The following is a 19,552-nucleotide window of genomic DNA, read 5'->3' as shown; positions in this document are numbered from 1 at the left end:
GTAAATCATAGTATTTTAATCAAGTATAAGAAACAAGAACATCAAGTTTTGATGATGATTTTTTTATTGATTCTTTGGACCAAAAATCAGTGGCAATCAGCCCCTGTTCTTCATCTCACTGATTTTATGTTAAAGACATTGGTGGTACTTATAACATTACAGTCATACAGTTTCTTTTTGAATACACTGAAGTGAGCTGGAGCAATATAAAGGTGAAATCAAACCATCTGCTAAGGGTAATCTCTTCTTTTTTTTAGCCTTCCTTCCAGGATACTTAGCAACAGCACCAGTGTCACTTTTACACACTAGGCTCATTTGAACCAGCACGTTGTAAGCAGATACTAAATGATCAGAGGGTTTAAATTCAAGCAAATTTTACAACTGTGTTTTACTTTTTCTTTCTTTTTGTATGTGAAATGATTTGCTCAGTTGGTGGAATTAATCATCCATAAAATGATCAGTATTTCATAGTCAAAGGTTTTTAACTACTAATTAAAACTTATTTGTTTTGTTTTTCCAATTAGTTCCAAAATCAAAATCATGTTGTTATAATTGTGTCTATTGATTAAGACGGATGTAAGATGGATATCTTGTAATGACTTTTGAAAATAATGAACCATTTGGTCTTAGTGACATAAAGCATGCTTTGCTGTATTTTTAGACACAACTCAACAACCTTTACGGCTTGGAATTGACGCCACGCTGCACCGCATCATGCATGCATGTTATGCTATGTAGTGTTTACCTGTGGTAAAGCAAATTAAACATTAACAATTAAAGCTTTTTCAATTTTCTCTCTTTTTTCAAAAAAAAGGAGCATATCATGGTTACTCTAGTAGAGTTGTGAATCTCTATGATTAGTAAACATATGTCTAATTCATAAACTAAAGCACAGCGTGATGACACAATCCCAAGCCGTACTGAACAATGCTGAAAAGAAACAGGCAGTGTGTAATGTACTTTGTTTCAGTTTGTTTGACTTTAATAAACTCTTCCTTTAAACAGCCGCTTACAAGGGAGGACAGCCATCAACACACACCTGGAATCAGCTGCAGTAATATTTGCCTTATGGAGAAGATTTATGCTAATGCCTTTCATTTTTACACAGCCTTCCCCCTTGGAACAGCTACAGTTACACAGATTTCTTACAGTTGTCTTTCTGTTTTTATTGTGTTGTATGGTTCTGAATATCTAAGCACATTTTGGTGCCCAATAGTTCTTGGAAATCCCCAATTTTCCTCCCAACTCACTGTTTTGAAAGTCATGTGTGAACTGATGTTTAATCAATCCATATATCAGCTTTTAAATAATAATGCTGAGCTCTGTTTTACTAATGTTCAATTTCAGTTTACATTGATATCGTTATACCTGAAAGCAACAAATTAAATACACATCAGAGTCCTGAGACATCTTGTAACATGTGGATGATGCCACAGGGGTAGTTGAGTTATGTCTGGTATGATGACAGTTCAGCTGCTGATGACAGATGAAAGGCTTAAAATGGACCAGTATGATTGATCTTCTCTCAGCATCCCTCTATATCAGTTTAGTATCATTTAAGCCTATTTAATCAAACCAATCTGAGTTGGATTTGTTTGTACATATTGTACAACCTCACGTTTTTGTGTAGAAAGTTGAACAATTATTGTATAGGTTAACTACAGAATATAGTGAGTGTAAAATATGACTACCAAAAAACTTACATGTAGAGGCCTCACATCTCATCGCATTCAAGCTGTGATCCTTCTGATTTCCCCCTTCAACTTCCCGTACCATCTTAAGACATACTTATCTGATAGACATACTAACAGATCCCTCACAATAGTATTGGTGCAAGTATGGAAAAAAAAACAATCAGCCAGAATCTGAATGATATATCATTTAGTTTACAGTATATGGGAAGTTTCCAAAATCCCTTTGTCACATCTTGTCATTGTAGTTTGTTACTCAAGTTTACTCTAGACTGCATTTCTGTTAGTATCTAAACCAGGATATAACATAAACCCAGGTTTATTATAACTATCTGAGACGCAGCTCTTTCTTTTTACAGTACCGATCATTTTACCAGCTTGAATAATACTGTTTTGGCCTGAAGCTGTTTAGATGCATTTCATAAATCCTCATTTTGTACCAGTGTTGATGATGAATTGCCCACAATAAGTAAACAAAGTACAATCAGTGCCACAGCCTTGGCCCCAAGATGCAGGCGGAATATTCTAATAACCGCTATCTAACACGCTACCCTTAACAGAGCAGAAAATTCAGCTGCACCTGAGGAACAGATAAAGTGAAGGAAACCTGTTAATTCTATTAATTGAAATTAGAATTAAGATGTGTCCTGTCATGTGTTGGTTCATCAGTTTCCTCAGTGTACTGTACAAACTCATACCACCATAATAGAGCTGCGTAGTGGCGGCAGATGTTGTTTTCCTTCTAACCTACCTTTCTTACCCTCCTCCATCTCCTCCTCCTCTTGCTCACCTCATCCTGTGTAGGGGTACTTTAGTGATCCCTGGAATGTGTTTGATTTCCTCATCGTAATTGGCAGCATAATAGACGTCATTCTCAGTGAGATCAACGTAAGTACGATGCCCACTCTTACTCTCCATGTCTCTTTCTCTTTCTCTCTCTGTCTTATGTCCTCTCGCTTCTAAATCTTCCATTTCCCGCCACTCTTCTTTCCTTTGTGGCAATTCTGTGTTGTACCGTCTCTACTTCTTTCTTCTTTTCCTGCTTCCTCTTTCTCTTCTTCCTCCTCCTCCTCCTCCTCCTCCTGCTCTTCTCTCTCCATCCTAAACTCCAAGATGGCCGTTGCCACTCAGGGGACGCCCAGCCACAAGGGTTCCTGAACAAGAACGAGCTTCTTCCTGGGTTTCATTAAAAGTAGAAGAGGCAGGGTTTAGCTTTTAAAGCCAAGATTTTCTATCTTGCGTCCTCAAAAGATACCAGCGTCTTCCTTCCTCAATACAAATGTTGTCGGGTTCTTGATTTTTCTTTTTCTTTTTTTTTTTTTTGTCAGACTGTGACATGTCCTCAGGTTTACTTCCCTCACTAACTGAACTAACTCACTGACCAATCACAAACAGCTTTATATACCTTTCATTTTTGACTGCAGCAACAGGGGCGTTTTTAGTTGTGATTTTGTTGCAATTTGTTCTTTACTGTTGTTCTTGTTGTTGACATTTTCCTCTCATGGACAAGCATGACCGATCGCCGCTGCTCTTCCTTCTGCTGTCCATCTCTTTCAGACTGCCCCTTCTTTTCTTTTTTTGCCGTTTAATTTTGTTGATTCTTTCCCTCTCTCCTCCTACTAAAAGCTCCAGGGCTCATGTATATAATGTTTTTTATCTTATTTTTCTCCTCTCTCCTTTGATTTCCGTTCTTTCCATTTTTAAATGTCTTATGTTCTGTCCTTTTTTTCTGTTGTTTTTCTGTTCTTTCCACCCCTACGCAGCATTATTTTGTTGATGCATGGAACACATTTGATGCCTTGATAGTTGTGGGTAGCATTGTTGACATAGCGATCACTGAGGTTAACGTAAGTAGTCCAACTCCCTCCCTCCCTTCCTGCCTGCCTGCTCTGCCATTCCCACACACACAAACAGACTGAGTGCCGATACCCATCTCGCATTCTTTCAAATGATTAGGAAACTTCAGCTGCACCACATTTTAACTTAAGAGACGGATGAATAGGTCTGGCAGTGAAAACAACCAGATGTAGGGAAATCAAAACAGTGCACAGTATCCTCTGAAGGGTTTGAGAACTTTGATCCTTGACATCTGAAAAACCTTTTCCTATTTAAAATTAAATTGATGGGGAGGTAATGTTATCATTACTCCATCATATTATTTGCTAGAATGTAATGATTTTAACAATGGAGGCTGCTGAAATTTATTTTCCAACTTGTTCTCCATGTTCTACCCTCCTTCTACCTGCGCCTCCTCACTCTGTTTATCTTCAGCAGTGCAAATTATTTTTTGTAGTTTTGAAGTGTGGGTGCACAGGTTTTCTAATATTTGAAGCTGCTCCAGATAGGTATTCATGCCTCGGTCTGCTGAGCATCAGTAGCATCAGAAACTATTGCATTTGTCAATAGAACCTATTGCATTGTCTCAGCACTTGGTTTGGTTTCACATTGGTTTAATTTGGTCTTTTATCATTACCACAGGGGATAGTGTCCATTCCCCTGGCATGATGGACACTGTATAGCATGACAGACATAAAGGTGATATGTCCAGGCCTGGCACTGTACAGTATATAATGTTTTCAGAAAATATTTTTTTTCTGGAATGCAGGAATAAATGCAGATTTTCATTTTTGAACAATAGTGTTTTGACCCAAGGGTCGTAAAACAGTCTCAATTCATAAATCACCAGGGAAACTTTCAATTCAAATGAGAAAAATACAAGTTTCACTTGTTTTTTTTGTTTGTTTTTTTTTTCCAACATTAGCAATGTGCAGACATGGGGAACAATTTGATCCATAAATGGATTTACTCAGGACCCGTAAAATTTATGTAAATGTATGTATGAATTCATTTATTATCCACATAGAGGCCCTATGGTCAACAGTGGAGCTGAATAAGAATGAATATCCCAAACACAAGTCAAATGTTGAGTGTCTATTTACACTTCAGGGATAATTGGTGTTTTATTCATGTGATATTCAAAGTGCTCTTTGGCAGGAGAATAGTCTGAAAACCATGGAGAACTGCAAAGTGTGACTGGACAGAACTCCACTTCATGTAGCCTTAGTAGAGGATAAGATTTGCTGTTTGGACTGATTTTCCAGAGAAGCAAATCATGTACTATGATCTGGTTTGCAGACTGGTCAAAGGGCTGAATATCACATTGAAACATGCATCCTTTATACTGTGACAGAATTTTTTTGTAAGAAAGTATATCTTTATTCCATTTAATGCCACAGCTTCCGTCTGCAAAACTGTACCAAGCATCCAGCTAAATTCCTCAGGGGGTACGATATAGCTCAAGTGGAAGCTCAGCAGGTGGAGGCAGCTCTCTGTGAGTTTAACTTAGATACACTGTCTGTGTGCCTGCTTATAAACTTTTCAACTCCACTATACAGTATAGAGACACACATATGAGCCTTGCTTTGTGTGTGCTTTTTTACAAAGCAATCAAAAAACATTATCACATCTCTATGTGGATTATCTTCTAAATAATCTGCTGGTAGCCAAGCTACCTGTTTCCGGTCTTTATGCTAAGCTAACAATCTGCTGGCTCAAGTTTCATACTTACATGAAAGCAGTATCAATCTTGTCATCATAATTTATTTATACTATATTCATATCCACAGTCACAAAGTCAGTGAACATGCAGACGTGGACTTCTCGGGTTAGAATGAGACATTTATGTATTTAAGCTTCAATTATGTAACATCAACTATAAACTAATTTCTATTGAAAACCATATAAGTACATGGGGATACACATTAAGTATAGTTTTGGCCGAAATCGTCCCCCACCGGCAACTGCAAATACGCTGCTGGTTTGATGCCATGAAACAAGGAAAGGATATCCACATGGTTACACCAGTATATTCCCCCATTGTGGAATGCAGTGTTGCACCTCAGACAGTATTGGTCAGGCATACAAATAAGGTTAGTTTATCCCAGAGGTGTATGAGCTTGGCAGTTGTTTTCATGCCTTTCGAAAGGGAATCCATTTGTCCCCATGAGGGGCTGACAAAGCTTCTTATAAACAACACTGGGTAATTTCTAAACTGCTTTGATACTCTGTTTCATTCTGTTGTTAGGTTTTGCAGGAATTTGATGTCAGGGAAATCAAAAATGACATAAAAGTCATATGTTTATCTGTTTTTGAAGCAAAGTATACTTGTGTAGATAAAAGAGAGGAATATATGCCTGCATAAATATATGCACATACATTTAAAAAAAGGCAGTTAGAGTGATAAAAAAAAAAAATCAATTTGAGATATAATAATCTCTTTTGGGATCTGACACTGATCAATTAGCCACCTTAAAACTGAGGTTCACTGGGCCAGAGATATACATCTTTGTCATCTATACAAGTGACTAATGTTGCACTTAACACCTTGCTTTGGAGTTTACCTTTGATTTGGTTTGATTGATTTGGTTGATTGGTTTGCAGTTCTTTCTGAATGATTCATTATTTTCCTTTCTCACCCCTAACCTAAAGGCATGCCCCAAGTCTTTTTTTTTTTGTTCTTCTCTGATGGTTTTTGATGATTTGGGTGATGAGATGCCCAAGCTACCTTTTTTTTTGTTTTTTAAGAAACCCTCCGCACTTCAATCCCGTGAGAACTCTTGACTGTTTTTGAACTGGGACCCTGTCACTTACGTTTTAAATTTTAGCCTGCTACTGCATTTCATCAGGCACTAAGCACAAGTGAATGCTTTTTAACATACTGAGAAATGCAATTAGAAACTAATAGTAGCAGCTTGCCAATAGCTACCTCTCTTTGATTGCATTCCTAAGTGCACTGTGAAGTGCAGTAACAGACCAGCTTTTAAAATGTTATCACTTTGCCTTTAGTAAATATTAAATGGCCAAAATATCCCGTTTGAGTGCACCCACTCTGCTGCGGTGTCGGGTGCTTGTTAGATTAGCTGCACTTTTTGTGGTCATCAAATCAGTATACTTCCTTAATCCTGGGTCTCCCCAGCAACCTGCGGGTGCTTCTTAAATCTTACATGGTTTCTTTTACACTTTTGTTTTTGGTTTGAGTAGAAGTAGTGTGAACAGATTGGTAGTGGTTTGCTCTGAGCAGTGTCTTGCAGACGATGCCAGTATGGACTGCATCTATCTCTCTTTTTCTTTCTGTCTCTTTGGAATGCCTCTTCTTCTCCTCTCTATCTCTCTCCTTCTACTTCTGAGCTTTTTGAGTTCACTTAACTCTTCTTTTATGGATGTTTATCTCTGTCCTCTTTCTCGTTTGTTTGCGGTGTTGCTTGCTCACCTGAATTGCAAGCTGGGTAACATGGGTTTCTCATGCTAGTAATTAATTGTTTTGTTTTTTTGTTTTGTTTTTTACTTCCAGCACATCACAATTAAATACAAATGCACTTTTATGTTGCAGTTTTTACAACTTACAACTTATACAAAAGGTGTAAAACTTAAAAATCAAGGGTAAAAGTGCTCAAGAAACCCATGTTACCTACTGAACAGATTGAACTGATAAAAATTTTTGCTCGAAAAAATGACGTGCAATGTGAGAAAACAGCTCAAATTAAATCTCACTAAGTTCATAAATCATGTGAGCAGCATCTCTCGTACCTCACATCTGCACTTCAGTTCAGCCTGAATTTATCTATAAAATGACTGTTTTGTTTTTCTACTGAAATTAAAATGGCGTGTAATGCACGGATCCTCCAGGGCCACGAGTCCACTGCACTCTATATAATTTGTTTTGTGTCAGTTCATAATGGGAAATATAATGAGGAGTGATTTGAGTTTAATCTGAGTCTGGTTCACGGCTTTGATTTCACTTTTCAAATTGAAGCAAATCCAGATTTAAATCATGCTTAAATTGACCCAACTGGCCCTTTGTGTAATTAACACACACAGACAAACACACACATCTTCAGTTTTTTTCACTTAGTCCACACTTAGTGATATCAGTACCATCTTCCTTCCCTGCGTCCTTCCTCCCTTCCTTTTCTTCCCGTCCACCTTTCCGACTCATCCTCGTCTACCCTTTATCCATCACTCTTCCCTCCCTTCCTTCCTTCCTACAGTTGTCCTCCCTTCCAACTTTCATTCCCCTTTACACCATTATGCACGTCAGTTCCTCTCAAACACACACAGATACACATACACACAGCCTCTTCTACGCTCATTTTTTCTCAGCCAGTCCCTGGTTACTGGACAATTAGAAAAGGGGTACAAAATATGTTCTTATAATACACAAGTGTAATTAGTAGTACGTGATACATTATTGTCCATCATTACTGTGCATGACCATAAAGGTGTATGTATGGCCCTGTTAGAATTCCTTTAAAAGCATCATTTCTCCCCTCCTTCCTTTCCCTGCTTTATCTCTCCCTTTTGAAATAACTTCCTTTCCTTTTTTGGCTTTTCTCCTTTCAGTCTTATTTCCTAGATTATTTTTTTATTTCCAATTTTTTACCCCTCTCTCTCTTTTTTGTTCCGTCTCTTCCTACTATCTTTCCCCTTTGCCTCTTCCTTTCTTCAAAGTTAATTGTACTTCCACTAATTGTGCTGTGTCAGGTCCTCCTTTTCTTCTCGGAGAAGATTGGGAGTGATGATGCATTAATTTTGTGGTAAGGTATTATAACAGGGCCAATACCGAAGCAGAGCGAACAGCTCCTGAGTCATAGATTGAACTACTAGTTAATCTATCACTCCTAGTAGTCTAAAATGTTGCTACTGTGTACTAGGGAGGACTAGTGGGTGTCTCCCTACAGTATGTTATGTTTTGTTTCTCAGTGTTATCTAAATACTTGTGGGCTCTGATTTCCAAAAGCATCTAAAATCATCTTAGTCCAGAGTGGGACTGAATTAGATGATAATAACCTTCTGTCTTTTTAATGTGATATTCTGGTGCAACTTTGACCTGAAAATAGATGCAACTGAAATTGTGGTCTGGTTAGCTGACAACTGTGAGACAACAACAACAGACGTTAACAAAGTTAACTTTTCACAAGGTCCGAACCATTTCTAATTTCACTTGGATCTTGACTATTTTTAGGTCAAAGAATTGCCTGAATAACACATTCAGTATTTTTAAACAGGCATTGTCTTTTAATGCTGAGATGTTTTTGGTAAACGTAGCTTGAGTGTCAACTACTGTTATTGTACTGTAGTTTCAGCTGGCAGAAAGAAAAACAGATAGCTACAGAGGCGGCCCGCACACTAATCCACCAGCTCACATGACAGTGACCCTACACATAAATGTTGCACAGAGACTCCTCACACAATCAGCTCTCTTCTCTTCTGCAGCTGCTCAAGACCATCATTCATTATTTCAGCCCTCAAGGCGTCACACAGAAATTTCCCAATATCCCACATTTCTTACATGTTTCAGTCTTTTAAGTGAATCAGCCTGATGTGGTCCTCACAGAAGATGGGGCCAGTATATATATATATGCAGTAATAAAATATAAAGAATTCTCCCTCCCGGCTCAGATGAAATTTATTTTTCACCTCTCCACCATGTGAGGGTTGGTCAGAGACTGAACACTCGCTAGCCTTATTTGTCTGGGCTAGAGTGAAATTCTCACTACTTTTCCCATAAAAACACTAAAAAAAAAAAAAAGCCACACATACTGTAAATGCACATACATACACACGCAACGCGCTGCTCTGGTGCTGATCTTTGTTGCCTTTCCTTAAAGCCAGCTGACTCCTCCTCGTCCTCGTCCTCCTCCTCTTCGTCCTCCTCCTCCTCCTCTTCCTCCTCTCACCCCCCTGTGGTAAGGACAATGGTACGCTCCGACGGTAACGTCCGCCTCCCTAACTCCTCCACCATCCCTCCATCCCTTCATCCTTCCATCCCTCCTCCCACTACGGTATGATCCAAAACTTTTGGCTTTTCATTGGTCCTGTCATCTCTCCTCTGTCGCTCCCGCTGTCATCTTCTGCAGCATGCACAGAGTCATCCTGTATTTATGTAGCTGTTGTTTGTACTTTTACATGTTTATTTATGTGTGTGTGTATGGTGAAGGACACTGTATTGTACAGGCTTAGTGTAACTGGAGTCGTGTGACTTTCCTTGAGTGGCTATTGTTGTTGCCATGGTGCCCGCTGCCCCCCCCCCCCCCACCTTCCCTGTGGCTTGCAACTTGCTCCCCCTTATGGATGTGGTATCTTCAGTGCTTCGTCATCGGTGCAAGCCATCATGGTCACCACACAATCACGCTTTCTCTCTTTCATCCACTCTTCTCCACTGGCCTACCATCTGTCTATGTATCTATCTGTCTATCTATCTTTGTATCTATCTATTTATCAATGAATCAGTGTATTTGTTTGGATTTCACTGATTAATTCAAACTATACTTCATCTTCAGTCTCTCTCTCTCTCTCTCTCTCTCTCTCTCTCTCTCTCTGTACACTTATTGTCACTGTAACTCTCTCGCTCACTGCCCCACTCTCGCAATGGTGCCCACTGTGGTCCAGTCGTGGTATTACATGCAGCACAGAATTTTGATTTACATTCTTTAGAAGGAAGTGTCATTTTCAGCATATCTGTCAGTGGAGTTTGGGACAACTCATATCTTGCGTTACTTGTCAACACTACAGTGTCACCAGGACATCTACCTTTTAAAAAAAGTACCCAATCCCATGCACCCTATAGGTATGAAACATATTTCCAAAACTTTGATGTTTATTTTCATTTTTATTTTTTTAGTTATTTTTGTCTTAACATGACTTTAACATGTATTCTGTTGAAAAGTAATATATGACATCTGTTATCCCAAACTGCTGTAAGATGTGTGGAGAATGACACGTTCTTTTTAGGAGCACACTGTGTGGGATTAGCATAAAGAACTGATGGCTTCTTGGAAAAACACATGGCAACAAACAGATTCGGAGATTAATGGGGTTGATTTTGTGTTTTTTGGAGGTTACATTTACTGGTGCTACTACAGTGAAGAAAGATGTAGGATGTCACTGTTACTGTCACATCATTACAATAGAAATGTTGTGTTTGTATGAGGTTGTGTGTATTCTATGCACACTCATGCATTTGTGTGGTAGTGTATAGTTAGATATCGATGTTTCTTTATTAACCTGTGTAATTTCTGCGTTGTTGTTAGTACTGTTCTAATTGCTGATGATTTGGTACATACATGAACCACTATATATGGTTTAAATGTAAATAGTATACAGGAACCTTAGTCGCTGTATAGTAGAAACTGCATTGTACTTCACTCTCTTCTCAACAAATCCTGATGTTGCCTTTGTTTTCTGCCTTTTTGTCCTGAAGAAGGAGCAGCAGCAGCATAAATAAATAAATCTGTATTAGAATAGCACTCAGCGAGATGGCTGAATATTTCATCATTGAGTTATTTCCTGTGGATGACTACTGGGACAATAGGCAGTTTGAAAGCTACAGTGCCTCTCAACCTTGTACTTTAGAACTTTGCCAAGGCATATTCTGAGTAAACTGCAACATTTCCAAATATGAGATGGTTTAAATAGCTTGTGAGGCAAAACACTGTATGCCCAATGCAAGAAGCTCTGCAAATAAAAAAAGACTGCTGGGATAAGGACAGTGTTGGGAGCTCAAAGTAAACAGAGGGTTAAGTTGAGATTTGCCTCCCGTGAAAATATGTTTTTATACCTGGAGTTAGCTGCATTAGACAGTAATATCTTTATCCTCCTGAATGTCATCTTTGGATTGTTCCTCCCAGTGGCCAGTTGCTCCATTAGAGACAAACAATTAGCTTGCCTGCATGATTTATTGAAACAGGAATCTGCCTGCAGGCTAGGATTTCAGTACTGTATCTGTTGTGAATTGTTATCAGTGATTTATAAAAGAGCTTACCTCTGATGGAAATCTCCCTGGCCCAGTTTCAGCTATTAGAATTTCAGTCCATACCAGCACAGAACAACCAAATCCTTCAGCTCAGTTAGATGATGTACTTCACGAGGCTCCTGAAGTATTTTAATGCTTGTCAAATGTCATTGCAAGGCTGGATTTACCTGTCTAGGATGTAAAGAGTGTGTTCTTCACCATGACTATGACAGTGTGGAGCCGTGGTAGGAGAACAGCACAGTGCTGTGATTTTAGAACCAATAAAATCTAGAAGTTAGAATCAGTAAAAACTAGTCAGTGTTGGAATAACAACTGTCACAATTGTAAAGTAACTTTGACTTGCCTGAGAGCACAGCTGGACGTATCCAGTATAAAGATATAAAGAGAAACAGTGGCTGAAGCAGGTGTGTTCAGGAAGATGTGAGTAGTTTGTCGATCTCTTTGTTGCCAAGTGATTTTTTTCAAGAAGCCACAAAAATAAGCATGATTGCCCGATTCTCTCCCAGATCTCTTTTGTCAGTTGATTTTGATGGGATTTTGTAGGACGCAGATATCCATTTATTAACTCTGTGTGTGTGTGTGTGTGTGTGTGTGTGTGTGTGTGTGTGTGTGTGTGTGTGTTTGTGTGTGTGCGTGCCTGTGTGTAATGCTTATTTACATCCACATGTATGTGTGGGTGCGAATATGCATGTGAATGCGATGTATGTGTGTTATTACTTGTATGTCTGCATTTCTGTGTGTCTCTGTGTGCATATGCACATGTGTATGTTTGTATGATCATCTATACTTGTGTGCGTGTGTTTGTGTGTGTGTGTGTGTGTATGTGTGTGTGTGTGTGTGTTTACCTCCCCAAACTATCTGCATGTGTTCCCATGCGTCCTGTGTTTTTAAAAAAAAAAAAACACCAAACCCCACCAAAAGGGACTGCAGAACTCTGAAGAGAACGCCAGGATCTCCATCACCTTCTTCCGGCTGTTCCGCGTGATGAGGCTGGTGAAGCTGCTGTCTCGCGGGGAAGGGATTCGGACCCTGCTGTGGACCTTCATCAAATCCTTCCAAGTGAGGGGAGAACCGGACACAACATGCTAGATCAGGGGGTTGGGTTTACACAGGACCGAAATGCAAGTAGCAGAGGGAAAGTGGAGCTGTAACCCTAATGCGACTCAGATTGGAGATTTTTGGAGACCATAATTGTATTTAAACTATATGTTAAAATGTCATACTTAAATTGATTTCACTAGGAAAATAATTATCTGCTTAATTAAATCATAATAGATTTGTTTCCTTTTTATAAATACTGTATAAATCATGTGGTAACTTCAGATCTGAGTCACATGGGGATAAAAAATATATTTGTTCTTGTGTAAATCCAGCCTGGTGGAGACTCACAAGCCACCTTTCCTTTCCTTGCCTCCTCCCTCCTTGTCTCCACCTCCTATTGATGCAGAAATTCAGAAGGAAGAGATATCTGCCTGTTGAGTCTAGAACTTGACAGGGAATGGGGAAAAGAAAGAGGGAAGGTGTGAAGTAATGGAGAGAAGGTTTAGGAGTCTCTCTGCAGAGGCAGGGAGGGATGTAGGGACATGAAGTTAGGAAACAGGCAGGAACTCAAAAACCTCAACTAGCAATCTTTGTTTTCGAATCTTTCCTCCCCTTCTCTCTTCTTCCTTATCCATTTCCTCTTCCTCTACTACCCCTTTTACTCTCCAACACCCTACTACTAACCCCTGAGAGCTCACCATTCCCTGTAGGTGGGTTAAGCATTAGATAAGTTTAACAAAGCACTCCACCAAAAAATAAAATCATTTGATAGAGAGTTATGAGGAAATTAAAACAATCTGTTCTCTCTCTTGTGTCAGCGGAGACAGGCCACTTCATGTTACAGTGCGGTCATTGAAATTTGACACATTGGCGATGCAGCAAAAATCTGACTCAGACTTTTTAAGCAGGGACGTATCATGTCTGTACATTATCTTGGTTGTAAACTTTGACTTTTTCAATTATTTGTCATGATTTGGCCCTGCTCTTCCATGCGCAAGGGTAATGTTAGCCAGGAGCTCAGTTCTACACAGTTTCCCAGATGTGTAAATATACAAGTTGTACGTGCTGTGGCCATGTTTGGGTCTTGGCATATGCACAATAGGTTGGGACTGGTCTACTGGCTAAACTTAGAGAGCAGTTTGTATTTTTTATATGAGGTTTTTCACTCCTGTGTCAGATGATTTATCGTGGATTGTTTTTGGTGTTGACAAGGTTGCAGCTCAGTTCACTCTCATAAAATACCATTAACTTCATCATATTGTATCTGCCAATTTGAAAACTAAAAACTCTATACATGTGAAAACAATAGTTTCCCTAAATCAGTTGTAGGTTAATTGCACACTGGTGGATTTAATGAGAGTGAATGGACTGCAGTCTTGGTGCAGGATGATATTGCAGACGACTTGTTACTGATATGTCTCTCTCCTCTTCAGGCTCTGCCCTACGTAGCTCTGCTTATAGTGATGCTATTCTTCATATACGCTGTCATCGGCATGCAGGTAAGCTGTCATCCTGTCCCCTTGTTTTCCCTCCCTCTGTTATGTTTTCTTCTCTCTCCTTCTCTCCTCTAGCTGGCGTCCGTCCTGTGTCTGTCCTCCTGGAGTCTTGTCAGCCAGAATACCTGTTCGGTCACGTCGCCTTTACCTCCTACGCTTTTCTCCCTCCTCTAGCTGTTGCCTGTCTTTGTCGCTCTTCTTCCTCCCTCCGTCTGTCCTAACATGTCTCCTACAAGCTGTTGTGTAGTTTGTATCACTGAGGATGAGCGGGAGATACTTTGATTTGACTGGCTGGGGACAACCAGCCTGTCATTCTGATAGATCCAGAGAGCAACCACTTCCTCTTGTCAATGCTGTGTACTGTGACTACTTCCTTCCCTCCTGTGCAGATGTTTGGTAAGATAGCGCTGCTGGACAGTACGCAGATCAACAGGAACAACAATTTCCAGACGTTCCCTCAGGCAGTGCTGCTGCTCTTCAGGTGAGGAACCTTTACACCCTCCTCATCATCTATTTAACACTTCTTGTAATATCTATCTTATTGCTCTCTTTGCGTTATCACTATCCTCTTCTTGTCCCTTCTTATCTCTCCATCATTAATTCTGTAATTTCACATCATCAACTTTTCCTATTCTTTTTTTTATCTGTATTTTCTCTCTTCCATGTACCCTGAAAAGACTTTTATATTCTACATTAAAGGACCAGTGTGTAAGATTTAGTGGAATCTAGTGGAACACACTTGGCAGAAATGGAATAAAATTTTGTATGTTTTAATTACTGTAAAATCACCTAGAAATAAGAATCATTGTGTTTTCATTAGCTTAAAATGAGCCCTTTATATCTACATAGGGAGTGGGTCCTTCTCCACAGAGCCCGCCATGTTGCACTGCCATGTTTCCATACTAGCCCAGAGCGGACAAACCAAACACTGGCTCTAGAGAGGACCTTTCGTGTTTTTCGAGAGTTTCGCAGCCACTCTAGGTTCTCCTACACACTTGTAAGGGGAGGGTTATTCAGTTGGTTGCAATCTGCAACCTCACCGCTAGATGCCAATAAAATCCTACACACTGCTCCTTTAAGAGGTTATCATTGACATTTTATGACATTAGGTTAATTGAGAGCCAGGATATCTGTAAATGTCAAGTCGCAAATTCAGCAGACTGTGACATGACTCTGCACAAGAGTGTACGTGGCAAAATGTTTGTCAGTTTGTACTATGAGACCACGTTACTGATGCCATGCTGAGAATTTAAAAGTTTAAAAGTTCTAACTACAAATATTTAGCAGTGATCACAATAATATATTTAGCAGCCTTAACAGCATCCAAACTCTATCTGAACACCTGTATGCTCGTAGTTAGGTGGTAACTGTTGTGAATTTGACATTGATTTAATATAAACAAAAGCATTCTGGTCCACTGAGGAGGACACCTTCTGCACCGTTGTCAGACAAGTCTACTGATAATGCATTTAAACTGTGTGGATCCACTTTCAGAAACCTCTCTGTCCTGTGTGGTTGTGATGATGGTAAGATTCCATGCTGGGGACAGAAAACACAGAAGCTGGGAGGATAGATCACACATAATGAAGAGTCAGACAGCTTATTGTTTTTGCAGGAGTTTTGCAATAATAAAAAGTAACTTTTTCTATCCGTTCATATTCTGTGGACTGACCCCTTCATGGAATATATTGTAACATCTTGCTTCCATTCAGAGAGACTTGTACTTGGATACTTCATACTTCTATGTAATTTAAACCCAACAAACAGTCAACATATAATAAATAATAGTAGAAAAACAAATAGTAGTAGTATAGTAAAACCCACCAGAAAATAATCACCTGATAAAAACCTGCAGAGTTTGAAAGCTTAATAGTAGCACTGAAGTATTCAGAATGGAAGACAATTATAGTTTGGACTTGATCTACAGGTCAACAAAATCAAATATGGAATCACACTTCTTTATTTGTTGTTCTGTAAATTTAGTGTATCAGGATATGATCACAATGTGAAAAAAATTGAATTGTTCTTTATGATGTTGACACTCCTAACGCTCGTGCATATGTGTGTGTGTTTGTGTGTATGTGTCTCCCTCCTTCTGTCTTTATATCTATGTGCATGCATGTGTGTGTCACTTGTATGCCTGTCTGCATACATGCACACATCCATGTGTCTGTACGTGTGTGTGTTAATGTGTAAATGCACATGTGACTCCATGCTGGTGCACTGATGCACTCATGCGGCAATCTATGCATGTATGTGTTTCTCTGTACTTTCGTTTGGTGTATCTGTACATGCGCGTATCTTTGCATGCGCATCTGTGTCGACGTGCGTGCATATCTGTGGATGCGTGTGCGTGCATGTGTCTGTCTACCAGATGTGCAACAGGTGAGGCGTGGCAGGAGATCATGCTGGCGTGCTCGCCCAATAAAACTTGTGAGAAAGGATCGACCAATGAGAGCAGCTCTGCCACCGATGACTGCGGCAGCCAGTTTGCCATCATTTACTTTGTCAGCTTCTACATGCTCTGTGCCTTTCTGGTGAGTACAGACACAGTAAAAGAATTCGGTTTTTAATGTTCCCATTTTAAACATGTCAGCAAAATCTTATCGTTCATGGATCTTGATACGAATTGTTTTATACATCAAGGTAAACAGTGGTTGCACTGAATGTTAGTTTAAAGGAGTAGTTCAACATTTTGGGAGCATTGTCATAAAAACATTTCAGAGGGAGTTATGTGTCAAACTATTTCTTGGCTGAGCACAGCGCGTTCCTAGAGCCTTGTCATCTCCAAACAAGATATAATGTGTTAATTAGTGAGCTGTAGATTTGCAGGTGGGTGCACTTTGTTACTTTTGGACTGAGCCAAGCTGGCTGTTACCTCCTGTTTGCTGTCTTTGTACTAAGCTAAGATACCTGGCTTTAGCTCTGTATTTATTAATGTATCGATAATTTTCAGCAAAGCATATTTCTCAATATGTTGAACTATTCCTTTAAAGACATCTTTTAAAGTTGCATTTTACATTAAGTTTTGAATTCAGTATATGTTTCAGTAATCCACGGCATGATGTTGCAAGTTATAATTTGAAAAAAAGCCATTAATAATTGATTAAATTTTGATAGTGTAGTTTCTTACTGATTCCTGATTTTCCCCAGATCATCAATCTCTTTGTGGCCGTCATCATGGACAACTTTGACTACCTGACGCGTGATTGGTCGATCCTGGGGCCCCATCATCTTGACGAATTCAAGAGGATCTGGGCTGAATATGACCCAGAAGCTAAGTAAGTTAACAGAGAAGTGTAAACGTGCATATGTCATAATTCGTCTTTAATCTGCAGAGTCACTAATGAGACCTCTGTGCTGTGTTCAGGGGGAGGATAAAGCACTTGGATGTGGTGACTCTGCTCCGGAGAATTCAGCCTCCCCTCGGCTTTGGAAAGCTCTGTCCACACAGGGTGGCCTGCAAGGTAAACAAACACACACACACACACACATTACCAAACATGGTCTGAAGGCTGAAGAGCTGTAGAAAATATACTAAATATTTGAACAGGCTTTTTATTCAAGTACTCAAAATTTATCCTCCTACTATCTTTGGGCAGAATTAAAACTGGTCTGTTTATGATGTGTAATGTCACGTGATGACAGAAGCCATCTCATAACATTGGCAACAGATCGTGCATAGAGAGAAAATACTTTAGCTATTTAGACACTGAAATCTCTAGAAGCAAAGTAGTTTTAATTAGTATTAATTTTAATTTTTGCATGATTTTGTGTCACTGTGTGTGTGTGTGTGTGTTCTACCTCCTGTAGCGTCTGGTGTCGATGAACATGCCTCTGAACAGTGATGGAACAGTGATGTTCAACGCCACACTGTTTGCCCTGGTCAGAACCGCACTCAGGATCAAGACAGAAGGTAACAGACACACAAATTATCATACACACACACACAGGAGTGAAATTTTCTCATCATCTTGCCCAGTCCCAGTTTATTTCTTCTTGTACCATCCCAAGTGATTTCTGTTGCCATTATTGTCCGGATGCGGTTACTTTTATTCCTGATCCTGTTTCAGTCCCAGGGAGTCATCCCCTTTTGACTATTCCCTGGTATGGATCACAGTTTCCACCCAAAGATCTTGGGAAACTGTTTTAAACATTAATGCCGAGGCATCTTACTGTGCCTTCCTCACTTTTGCTGATCTACAGTATCTCCACTGTGTGAAAAGTCTTACAGATACCAGATTTTTTAAACTGATGTTAACCAAATATTTACACACCATGGTGATATGCTGGAACGGCTACGGCATACAAATTTGTGCTGACTGACTGTGCTTTGCTGTTGTTTCATAATCCAACAGCACTCTGGGAACACCATAGACTCCAGCACCAAATGTACTCCCGATATACTGATACAGTAGACATACAGTACTTGTGCTGAGGCTTTCAAACTGGCCAGGTTGTGCTGTAACTGTAAGATATTACTTTGAACTTACAGTATGTATACTGTATCATTTGTGTGTGTGTGTGTGTGTGCAGGTAACCTGGAGCAGGCCAATGAGGAACTGAGGGCCATAGTGAAGAAGATCTGGAAGAGAACCAGCATGAAACTCCTGGATCAAGTAGTGCCCCCTGCTGGCGGTATGTATACTCTGCAACACATCTGTTTTGTACATGTATAACTGGTGTTCTCATTCAAAATCAAAAACAATATGCACTTGTAAATCCTATAATTAAAGTGGACAATGGAAGAGGTTTCCATTATAATTTATTGACCTTTGCATTGATTCCTCTGTGATTCATTTTGTTTCTGTTAATATGACCAAAACCTCAGCAGCATCACTTGTAGTTGAGTTTTTTCAAAATAGCATCTACCTGTCTAAAATATGTTTTTGTTTTTTTTTCTTCTAGATGATGAAGTTACAGTCGGAAAGTTCTACGCTACCTTCCTTATTCAGGAATATTTCCGCAAGTTTAAGAAGAGGAAAGAACAAGGGCTGGTGGCCAAGGTGCCTCCCAAAACTGCTCTCTCTCTGCAGGTACACAAACAAAGAAATTTATTTATTCTGGCTCATAAATCTGTACATATTTGTCAGAACAGAAATTGTGATTTTGATAGATCTCTTAGTGTGATGTAAATACTGTATAGTGTATATTCAGTAGATTACATGTGCAGAAATACAAATTCTTGTAATAAATGAGTGGTTAATGTGAGTGCAGATGTCTTTTTGGCAGGAAAATAAGCATGACTGTCACCATGCTTTTCCATGTTAAAATGCAACACTTCAGATCGTTTTGTCTGTGTGTAGGCGGGCCTGCGGACGTTGCATGACATTGGTCCAGAGATTCGGAGGGCCATCTCTGGAGACCTGACCGTGGAGGAGGAGCTGGATAAAGGCATAAAGGAACCTGTGTCAGCTGCATCCGAGGACGATATCTTCAGGGTAAAGGTCGGATACACACACCCTCACTCACTCTCCAGAGAGAGAGAGATGATCAGCATCCAGCTTCAAGCC

General features: G+C 39.6%; 1 protein-coding gene across 2 annotated transcripts in view; it reads left to right on the top strand.

The window, feature by feature from the left end:
* The window catches only part of cacna1c (calcium channel, voltage-dependent, L type, alpha 1C subunit), a 150,782-nt gene that overhangs the window by 114,335 nt on the left and 16,895 nt on the right, over positions 1-19,552 (top strand). For both annotated transcript variants that reach the window (XM_044342945.1, XM_044342944.1), the window contains 12 exons: positions 2,496-2,579; positions 9,359-9,532; positions 12,424-12,561; positions 13,977-14,042; positions 14,429-14,520; positions 16,414-16,576; positions 17,193-17,320; positions 17,410-17,506; positions 17,853-17,955; positions 18,576-18,677; positions 18,948-19,075; positions 19,346-19,480. In XM_044342945.1, coding sequence (XP_044198880.1) covers positions 2,496-2,579; positions 9,359-9,532; positions 12,424-12,561; positions 13,977-14,042; positions 14,429-14,520; positions 16,414-16,576; positions 17,193-17,320; positions 17,410-17,506; positions 17,853-17,955; positions 18,576-18,677; positions 18,948-19,075; positions 19,346-19,480 — 1,410 coding nt within the window. The remainder of the gene's footprint in view (positions 1-2,495; positions 2,580-9,358; positions 9,533-12,423; positions 12,562-13,976; positions 14,043-14,428; positions 14,521-16,413; positions 16,577-17,192; positions 17,321-17,409; positions 17,507-17,852; positions 17,956-18,575; positions 18,678-18,947; positions 19,076-19,345; positions 19,481-19,552) is intronic.

This window comes from Thunnus albacares, chromosome 23 (assembly GCF_914725855.1).
Source record: "Thunnus albacares chromosome 23, fThuAlb1.1, whole genome shotgun sequence".
Lineage (NCBI taxonomy): Eukaryota > Metazoa > Chordata > Actinopteri > Scombriformes > Scombridae > Thunnus > Thunnus albacares.
The sequence above is the reverse complement of the archived record's forward strand: the minus strand, read 5'-3'. Positions and strand labels throughout refer to the sequence as shown.